Below are 9,656 nucleotides of genomic sequence, written 5' to 3'. Positions count from 1 at the left end.
CTCCGCCCCGCCCCGGGCTCCGCCAGACTCCGCCCCCGTAGCCTGGTCCCGCCCCCGCGGTCCGGCCCCGCCCTCGTCCCGCCCCAGGAGCCTCCAGGCCCCGCCCCCGCAGCCCGGCACCGGTCCCGCCCTGTCCCGGGCGTCTCCAGGCCCCGCCCACCGGTCCTCCAGGTGACTTGTGGCTCCACCCCCGGCCGCTCCCTCGGGCGCAGCGCAACCTCTGTTCAGCCGCAGGATTCCGCCGCTGGTTGACGCTGCCGTCTAAACTGCGCAGGCGCGCGAGGTGGGGTTCGCCGTGCGCTTGCGCAGCCTGGGCCCGGAACCGACGTGTTCGCGGAGCGTCGTGCGCGCGCGGGAAGATGGCCGAGCCGGCGTCCAAGTCGGTGCTGTTTGTATGTCTGGGTAAGAGAGGGCTGACTGAGCCCTGCTCAGATGCTTCCTGCGAGTGGCGGGGGGCTCTTGTTGGTGGCCGCGAACCGTATCGGTCTCATGCGGCGGCGGCACCGCTCACCTGCCCGGCCCCATGCCCGTCCGGGTCCTCGCACCCAGGCCGTCTTTTTGCTATGGAACACCCCAAAACTCGCTGGAGGAATTCCTGTTCAACACCCGCCGCGGAGTGCGCCCTGCAGTTGCGCGAGGTGACTGAGCCTCCGGGGCGCTTGCAGTGCTCAGGGAGGGAGCTCAAGGCTGTTCGGATTCTCGGACGCCCCAAGGGACTGGAGCCCCTGAGCGTCCTTGTGACCGGCCCTCGTCCCTGGGCCTGCAGGGAGATGGGCACAGCTCCACAGCGGGGTCCCTGGGCTGCCACACGCATGCCGTGTTGGCATCTGCGGCCACATCTCTGCGAGCCAGGCTCCTTTCCCTTGCACCTGCGGGGGTTGCTGGGAGCCCGTTGGGGTGCTCTGAGGCCCGTGCTACGGGACAGGGTGCTGCCTTTCTCCGTCTCCTGGTTATGAGCTGAGCTGAGAGGGCCCTGGCGCCCTACAGGAGTCCCGGCTTCTTCGGCTCCCTGCTGAGGCTTGTGCGCCTGGGAAGAAGCAGACCGTGGCTCAAGGAAACATCCCGTTGTGGTGGTCTTGGGGTGTCGCCCAATTTCCTTTCAGATGGAGAAGTCTGAGCCAGGTGCACCTCTGTGTGCAGACCTGTGTGTCACCTGGATCCCCAGCCCTAGGTGTCGCCTTCTGTGCGTGGACAGAGAAGGGGTTGGAGTTAGACCTGCAGGTCCTTCTGGTTTCAGCTTGAGCAGCTCAGCATGGGACCTACCCCTGCTCCAAGTGAAATTTATTCCCACCTGAGGCTGCAGCGGCTTAGTCCAGTGAGGCAGCTCCTGCCTTGGCTGGGTCTCCCCCCCTGCTCCGCCCCTTCCCTCTTCCCACTGAGAGCAAGGCTGCTGCTTTATTGGCTATGCAGGACTTAGTTTCAGTCGAACTTCACCTGCAGGCATTGGAGTCAGAACCTGGCCTTGTCCCTTTTCACAAGATGACAGAGCTGCTTGGAAACAGTCCTGGAGCTCTGCAGGTGGGGCACAAAGGTCGCAGGCTGAGAGAAAGGCAGGGGTGGAGGCTGAGCCTGCTCTTGTGAGATAGGGCCAGGCCTGCCAGCTGTTTGGTGCAGATAGCAGTGTGATGGGGAACGTCTCCAGGACTTGTTCTGCGTTAGCTGATGACCCAGTTCTCTGCAGGCACAAGTTACTCTTGTTTAAATTTCCTTTCTGTTGATTATATGATTTGACTTCAGATCTCTCGCATAGTGATTTTTAAAAATTTTTCAAAATTGTTCATCATTTTTATGTGAAATGCAGATGGACAGAATCGTCGTCTACTGGTTCACTCCCCAAATGCTGGCGCCATCTGGGGCTAGGCCAGGCCTAAGCCAAGAGTTGAGACTCCACCCAAGTCGCCCACGTGGGCAGTGGGACCCGTGGACTTGCACCCTCCTCAGCTGCTCTCAGATGTATTAGCAGGAAGCAAAGTCAGGGTTGGATCCCATCCCCCCTTGTCGTGGGGATGGGATCCCAGGGTGCAAGTGAATTTACTGTGCCACAGTGTCCACTCTGGGAACTTGGCGTCTAGGGTCAGATAGTTTAACCTCTGTATTGTTGTGGGAATGTAACGTGGAGGAAGGCTGGGACAGGAGTGGGGTGGTTGTGAGGTAGTAACCATCTGTTGCTGCTTTTAGAGACCCCTCAAGGTGACCGTTGCCTCTGTGTGGAGTAGAGCATGGGCAGGGAAACAGCCACAGGCCACGGGCCGCTGGCCTCCAGCCACCTTTCAGTACCAGATCTCACTGATCCAGGCCCTGGGACTCGCCAGCCACATGGGAGACCTGGCTGGCATTCTCGGGTCCTGGGTTCAGCCTGGCCCGGCTGTCGCTGTTGAGGACATTTAGGGAGAGACCAGTGAGTGAGATTGCTCTCTTGTTGTCTCTCTGCATTGAAATAAATGAAGTGTGGATGATACACATGCTTTAAAAACCAAGCACTTGGATGTGGTGGGGAATCTTGCAGCACAGAGCAGCATGGGGGCTTCTAGGTGGATTCTGGAGAGGACTCACTGCCTTGTGGCCCCAGTCTCATGTACACGGGGGAGTGAGCCAGCACATGCTAGCAGGTTCTAGTACTAATAGCGTGGGCTGTGGGTTTTAACAGTTTGTTTCTGGAAGCTTCTGTGGCACACAACTGGGATTGGAGCTGTCCTAAAGTTTTTCTGTCCCATCCTTTGTCGTTTCCTGCCACCGTTAGGTGGTTCCTGGTGTTGACGTCTAGGACATGATGCCCCAAAGCACTGTGTTGTATGTTCCCAGTGCTCGCGTTACAGGCCTGAACAGCGGCTCATCCTCCCCTGCACTCAAACCAGTGACTGGGCCCAGCGCAGTAGCCTAGCAGCCAAAGTCCTTGCCTTGAACACGCTAGGATCCCATATGGGTGCTACATCTAATCCCTGCGGCCCTGCTTTCCATCTAGCTCCCTGCTTGTGGCCTGGGAAAACAGTCAAGGACAGCCCAGAGCTTTGGGACCCTGCAGCTATGTGGGAGACCTGGAAGAGACTCCTTGCTCCTGGTTTCGGATCGGTGCAGCTCAATCATTGTGGCTGCTTGGGGAGTGAATCAATGGATGGATGATCTTCCTCTGTGTATATGTGTCTTTGCAATAAAGCAAAACAAAATAACAAAAACAGTGCACAGTTACTCTCGTGGCTTCTGTAGACCTGCGTGGCAGAGGATCCTACCTATGCTCAGGAGTAGGGGGGCTTAGAGCTGATGGTCATTCTGGGTCAGCTGCCCTGGCCTGCCATGGCTGCGGTATAGTCCTCATTTGCCTTGGCATTGAAACATCCTTCCTCACTCTGTGTCCTGCCCCCATGTCCCTCCTGCTGTCCTCACTACATCCTGTCCCCCACTTCCCTCCTGCTGTCCTCATTCTGCATTTTGTCCCCATGTCCCTCCTGCTGTCCTTACTACATCCTGTCCCCCATGTCCCTCCTGCTGTCCTTACTACATCCTGTCCCCCATGTCCCTCCTGCTGTCCTCACTACATCCTGTCCCCCACTTCCCTCCTGCTGTCCTCATTCTGCGTTCTGTCCCCCATGTCCCTCCTGCTGTCCTCACTACATCCTGTCCCCCATGTCCCTCCTGCTGTCCTCACTACATCCTGTCCCCCATGTCCCTCCTGCTGTCCTTACTACATCCTGCCCCCATGTCCCTCCTGCTGTCCTCACTATATCCTGCCCCTCACTTCCCTTCCTGTTGTTCTTACTATGCGTCCCATCCCCCATGTCCCTCCTGCTGTCCTCACTACATCCTGTCCCCCACTTCCTTCCTGCTGTCCTCACTCTGCGTTCTGTCCCCCATGTCCCTCCTGCTGTCCTCACTACATCCTGTCCCCCATGTCCCTCCTGCTGTCCTCACTACATCCTGTCCCCCACTTCCCTCCTGCTGTCCTCATTCTGCATTCTGTCCCCCATGTCCCTCCTGCTGTCCTCACTCTGCGTTCTGTCCCCCATGTCCCTCCTGCTGTCCTTACTACATCGTGTCCCCCATGTCCCTCCTGCTGTCCTCACTACATCCTGTCCCCCATGTCCCTCCTGCTGTCCTCTCTGTGTCCTGCCCCTCCCCCCCCAGGCACTGTATCATCTGCTCTTGCTAACCTGACCTGGGGTCCTTGGGTTGGCTGAGTCTTTCCTAGTCCTCCAGGTGCAGAGCGTGGCATGTGACCCTCGCACTTGGAGGTAGTGGCTTTGGATTTGCCTGGGTCTGTGTTTCAGGAAGCAGTATTTGTCCTTATTGTGTGTGATAGATTTGAAAGGATGAGTGGTAGTTGCCCGTAGTTAAAACAAACCTGTTGTAACACAGCTCACTTGTGTTGAGTAGCAACGTGAGTGATAGGTTTGATTCGAGTTGAGCTTCTCCAGTTCTGTCCCTTGGGCCTGAGGGCAGGCGGCTGTGTGTCCAGGGCATGGAGCAGAGCCTGTCCTCCCTTGGCCTCACGTGTCCTGTGCCTCCTTTGTAGGTAACATTTGCCGGTCCCCCATCGCAGAGGCAGTTTTCAGGAAGCTTGTGACTGATCAGAACGTTTCTGACAAGGTGGGTGCCATTCTGGGTCCTGAGCCCATCCCCCAGGCCTCCAGGTGAGAAACTGCTGGACAAAAACCTCTCTCTTTTCTGCTGCAGTGGAGGATAGACAGTGCGGCCACGTCCACCTATGAGATAGGAAACCCCCCTGACTACCGTGGACAGAATTGCATGAGGAGGCACGGCGTGCCCATGAGCCATGTGGCCCGGCAGGTACCGTACTTGACTTGGAGATTTGTGTTTTGTGTTTCAGTGGGGCATTGACAGCGCTGCGGTTTCCAACTGGAATGTAGGCCGGTCCCCAGACCCAAGAGCCACGAGCTGCCTGGGAAATCATGGCATTAGCACAGCCCATAGGGCACGCCAGGTAGATGAGCTCTTGTTTGATTTCTGATGTTTAGGGCTCTGTGCCGAGGGCAGTCCTGGGAAGCCTGGCCACACTTGGAAGCTCATGGTCAGGCCCTTTCGTTTGGCCTTCATCTTGGAGTTTGTTATGTACTTGTAGAAGTTACTTCACGTGACTTGACCTAAGGAGGGGGATGGCCAGCAGCTGCTTGCTCATGGTTCCATTCTGCCTCTGCAGCCACCCCACCAGCCTGCCCTTGGGCCTATTCTGTTTGCAGCCACCCCACCAGCCTGCCCTTGGGCCCATTCTGTTTGCAGCCACCCCACAAGCCTGCCCTTGGGCCCATTCTGTCTCTGCAGCCACCCCACCAGCCTGCCCTTGGGCCCATTCTATCTGCAGCCACCCCACCAGCCTGCCCTTGGGCGCATTCTGTTTGCAGCCACCTCACCAGCCTGCCCTTGGGCCCATGGGACATGATGCATGGGATTTGCTTAGACCCGCAGCCACGGGGCTGTTCTGCTTCTGTCACAAGTGCTTTGCTGGAATCACGAGACACGTGACATACATGCGTGAGTGCCCTGGAAACCCAGTGGCCCGATGACATGGCCCACAGGGCCAGTCCTTCATGCTGCACTCAGGTTTGAGGTCTAGCAAGGTAGAGGCTGAGCCCACCAGTTTCAGGTGAGAGTGACTTCCTGTTGGTAATATAAATCAGAAGACACAAACTTGGAAGTGTTGTTTAAGTTAGGTGCTTGGGGCTGATTCTTTTCCGGGGGAGGGGGGTGTTGCTGGGCAAAGGATCCCACCCTTCTCTGTCCTGTGCCCTCTAAGCTCCTCACCGTTCTGGCCTGGACCCACCCTGACAGTTGTAGCGTGAACCAGTGGAGTGAGCCAATGGATGGAAGATGGCTATGTGTGTCTCTTCCTCTCTCTGTAACTTTTTAAAATAACTAAAATAAATCTTAAAGATAAATTACAGTCTAAAATTAGACACTGTAGTACTGAATTTTAGTATATGTGCTGCCGAAGCGAGCACTGTAATATTGAATTGTACATTTTTCACATGTAATTTAGAGAAATAATGTTCATGTAATTTAGAGAAATAATGTTGTTATAATTGTTCCATATCATTTGAAGTAAATGCTTTGGAAATGTTAGCATGATAAAGTTTCTCCCAGTGATGAAAACTGTACAGAAGTGCTGCTGGGGAACTGTGTTGTGTATGGTGTTTGTGTCTGTGTGTGTGGTGTGTGTAGCCACAGTTGTCCTGTGGGCGACCTGGAGTTGTGCGTAGGTGGGAGGGGCGCAGAGCCTAGGATCCTTCGCTGGGCCAGGCTTGTGGTCTCCATGTAATGGTGTGGGGTACCCTCTGAGGAGCCCTTTCCGTGTGTCTGCTTTCTCCTTCCTGCTCTCATTGTTTCTAATGGATGAAGTATGGATTAGCCCATCACTGTATGTGGGCAGGAACAGATGAACCCCTGGGCCAGCCCCAGCAGTCAGGTCCCACACCCACCCTTGGTATCCCCACGCCCCACTGCGGATGGCCAGGCTGAGTGCCCTTCTCCTGTGTGCTGAGCAGAGGGTACTGGGCAAGCAGGTGTTTAGCAGGCAACCTCAGCAGCATCAGGCTGTTTGTGATGATCTCGCAGCGCTCGAGGCTATGAAATGGCTTTAGACATTTGGGAAAGTAGATAACTGTGCTCCAACCTGAAAGGATCCTGAGTTCATTTCATTATATTGTTGACAGACACAAATATGAGTTTTTGGTTTTGTTTTAGAACCTCTTTTGAGTCTGCTACCTTAACTGACAAACACTACATTTTGACTTCTTTTTCAATTTTAGGTTACCAAAGAGGACTTTGCCACATTTGATTACATCCTGTGTATGGACGAGAGCAATCTGAGGTAATCTGGTGAGGAGTGTTTTTGTTCAGCTCTCAGTTCATCGCCAGGTCAAGTTGTTTGTGTCAAAGTGACTTTTCTCTTAACATTTTTTTTTTTAAAGATTTATTCATTTTATTACAGCCAGATATACACAGAGGAGGAGAGACAGAGAGGAAGATCTTCCGTCCGATGATTCACTCCCCAAGTGAGCCGCACCGGGCCGATGCGCGCCGATCCGAAGCCGGGAACCTGGAACCTCTTCCGGGTCTCCCATGTCGGTGCAGGGTCCCAGTGCATTGGGCCGTCCTCGTCTGCTTTCCCAGGCCACAAGCAGGGAGCTGGATGGGAAGTGGAGCTGCCAGGATTAGAACCAGCACCCATATGGGATCCCGGGGCGTTCAAGGCGAGGACTTTAGCCGCTAGGCCACGCCGCCGGGCCCTCTCTTAACATTTTTAACAGGGTTGGTCACAGTGTATGGAATGTCCCTTTGGCCTAACATGAAACTCAATAGTGTGATCTCAAGTTGCTGCAGGGGCGTCTCCCAGCAGGTGCACTGTTGCTAGATGGGCCATCGATGCTCCTGGCCCAGCTGACAGCCTTACCACAGTGATGATTCACAGGCAGGATGTGTGTTCTGGTTCTCATTTTGCTCCCCCATCATAACTCTCCCCACCCACCCCCACCCCTGCCCCCGCGGACCTGTCTAAGTCTCTAATTGATGTTAAAAACTGTAGCAAGCATTGGGTAACAGTGACTCATCCTGAGGCAGCAGTTGGTTCTGGATTCTGGGCACTGCCCATGGCTTTACCTGTGGAGGGCTTTGGGGAGGTGGGTTTTAGGCTCCTTCCCCAGGTTCCCAGGCCCCAGCAAGAATTCTCTGACTGTGTCACGTCTGCTTCATAAATATTCTGTGTTTTTGATAAAAAGAAAAAACAACTTTGTGGAAGTGAACAGATGTGAATGTAACGGTTTTGCGCTTTTCATTCATTAAGCCCCTCAATTAAAATCATAGGTTTCTGGTTTTGGGTTGTGGGTTTTGGGTTTTTTGGCTTGCACTGTAGCTCTCACCTGTGGCTGGTGCAGGCCTACAACCAGCCTCATGTGGGCGGAACAGCACACCCATGCTCTTCGCTGTGTCTTGGGCCTGATTAAGTCCGTGTCTGTGGAAACTGCTGTGACAGCCTGGGCCGCTCTGGGCCTTAGGCTGGGAGGTGCCTGTGCTTCTCTGGCCGGCCTCTTGAGCCGTTCACCGTGTTCACTTTCAGTCGTGAGCACTCATGGCTGTTGCTTTGCCACAGGCAAGCACTGGCCGTCCCCAGGAAGCATGACTCAGATGCGCATGGAGTGTGAGAGCTGAGGGGCCGAAGCCTGAGGAACTGAGGAAGGAGAGCCCCACCGACAGCGAGCTTTGTGTGAGAGACACGCTGCCTGCTGCAGCTCCCGCACGTGGCTTGTTAAGTTCCTTCCTGTCACCTTTGTTCATCTCTCAAACAATGTCTTTTTGATTGTCTGAGAATGTGTTTCACAGGAGAAAACATACATAATTGCTGTCTGACTTAGAGAAGCTATTTTGTGTGACAAAGCAGTGGTATTACGCTGTGGTTGCAGGCTGTCTTGTCCAGGAGCCGGAGCTGTGCCACGCAGCTGTGGGAAGGGTCAGACAGATCTGCTGCGTCTTTGGTTTCATTTCAAATCAGGTCACTTTTGCTGGATTTTGATATGGATGTCTCATAAACCCTGAGCAGATGTCCCTGTTTAACTTGAAACCACAGATCAGAAAACTAAGTTCATGTTTCAATTTTACAGAGATTTGAATAGAAAAAGTAATCAAGTTAAAAACTGCAAGGCTAAAATTGAACTGCTTGGGAGCTATGATCCGCAAAAACAACTCATTATTGAAGATCCCTATTACGTAAGTGCAGTTCACCTGTGACTGAAGTGGAGCTGGGGGGTGGGGCCAGGAGCGCGCACTGTGCAGAGTCATCTTTGCTCTGGCTGTCATTTCAGGGGAACGACGCCGACTTCGAGACTGTATACCAGCAGTGTATGCGGTGCTGCAGGGCCTTTCTGGATAAAGCCAGCTAGGGCCCCTCGAGGGGCCTTCGTCTGTCTTCCGTTGATTGTTTCTTTTAAGAATAATTGTTGATGGAAAACAATTGTACATGCAGAAGAATAAATAAAAATCCGAAAGCCTTCCCCTTTGCCCCATTTACCAATAGGCACCACAGCCCAGAACAAGCGTGGTAGTGAAAGGTGACTCCCCAGCCAGCGCAGGGCCGGTGGTGGGTCCGGGAGGCTGCTCTGCTGGCCCAGCTGCTCCCTCCTTCCCCACAGCACCCGTGGATCTGCCCTGAAAGCAGAATTTTGGTTCACGCACCTGAGTGCATGTGTGTGTGCTGGGAGGACAGGAAAGACACAATGGGCTTATTGAGTCAGCACTGATTTCTCTTTATCTCTTGAGGAGCTCAGCTTATTTCCTCCACTTGAGCCACTTTGTCTCTGAAATGTAATTATATCCAGAAGAGGAAATCTTGAATCCCAGCTCATTTGTGGTCTGTTTTGACGTGCGCCTGTTGTCTGCGTGCCACATGCGAATTGGTTTAGGTGGGAAAACATTCAAAAAGTTGAAAGAAAATGTGGTTGCTGTGCTAAGTATTGGTATACTGATAAGTATTTCCTTGTTAGCTTTTAATCAATGTATAACAAGTGTAGGTTGTTTCTCTCCTTCAGATAACTAATCCCAAACTTACATGGTTGAATGCCAGAAAGGATTGTTTTCAAAATAAACTGGGGAGTTACAAAAATACTAGTGAGATGTGGATGTGGTGTCCGTGCTTTTCCGTGGATGCTTGCATA

At 53.7% G+C, this 9,656-nt stretch overlaps 1 protein-coding gene across 5 annotated transcripts; it reads left to right on the top strand.

Moving 5' to 3' along the window:
* The first annotated feature begins 248 nt into the window (after positions 1-248).
* Positions 249-9,607, top strand: ACP1 (acid phosphatase 1). Of its 5 annotated transcripts, none has more exons than XM_004582819.3 (6): positions 249-402; positions 4,508-4,581; positions 4,669-4,782; positions 6,759-6,820; positions 8,607-8,712; positions 8,808-9,607. In XM_004582819.3, the coding sequence occupies exons 1-6, from the start codon at positions 360-362 to the stop codon at positions 8,883-8,885; spliced, it is 477 nt and encodes a 158-aa protein (XP_004582876.1). In that variant the 5' UTR covers positions 249-359; the 3' UTR covers positions 8,886-9,607. The 5 variants fall into 5 exon arrangements, with proteins under 5 accessions (XP_004582876.1, XP_012781703.1, XP_058524310.1 ...); XM_012926249.2 differs by lacking the exon at positions 4,669-4,782 and adding an exon at positions 4,823-4,936 and having other exon boundaries at positions 259-402; XM_058668327.1 differs by lacking the exons at positions 249-402; positions 4,669-4,782 and adding exons at positions 509-638; positions 4,823-4,936.
* Positions 9,608-9,656: the final 49 nt, after the last annotated feature.

The sequence above is a fragment of the Ochotona princeps genome, chromosome 8 (genome assembly GCF_030435755.1).
Source record: "Ochotona princeps isolate mOchPri1 chromosome 8, mOchPri1.hap1, whole genome shotgun sequence".
NCBI lineage: Eukaryota > Metazoa > Chordata > Mammalia > Lagomorpha > Ochotonidae > Ochotona > Ochotona princeps.
This window is presented reverse-complemented; position numbering and strand designations above follow the sequence as displayed.

Coding starts and splice junctions, on each gene's coding strand:
- ACP1 (XM_058668327.1), top strand. CDS start 524: ATGCCCGTCCGGGTCCTCGCACCCAGGCCGTCTTTTTGCTATGGAACA. Junction 639..4,507: donor GCGCCCTGCAGTTGCGCGAG/GTGACTGAGCCT, acceptor CCTCCTTTGTAG/GTAACATTTGCCGGTCCCCC. Junction 4,582..4,822: donor ATCAGAACGTTTCTGACAAG/GTGGGTGCCATT, acceptor TTTGTGTTTCAG/TGGGGCATTGACAGCGCTGC.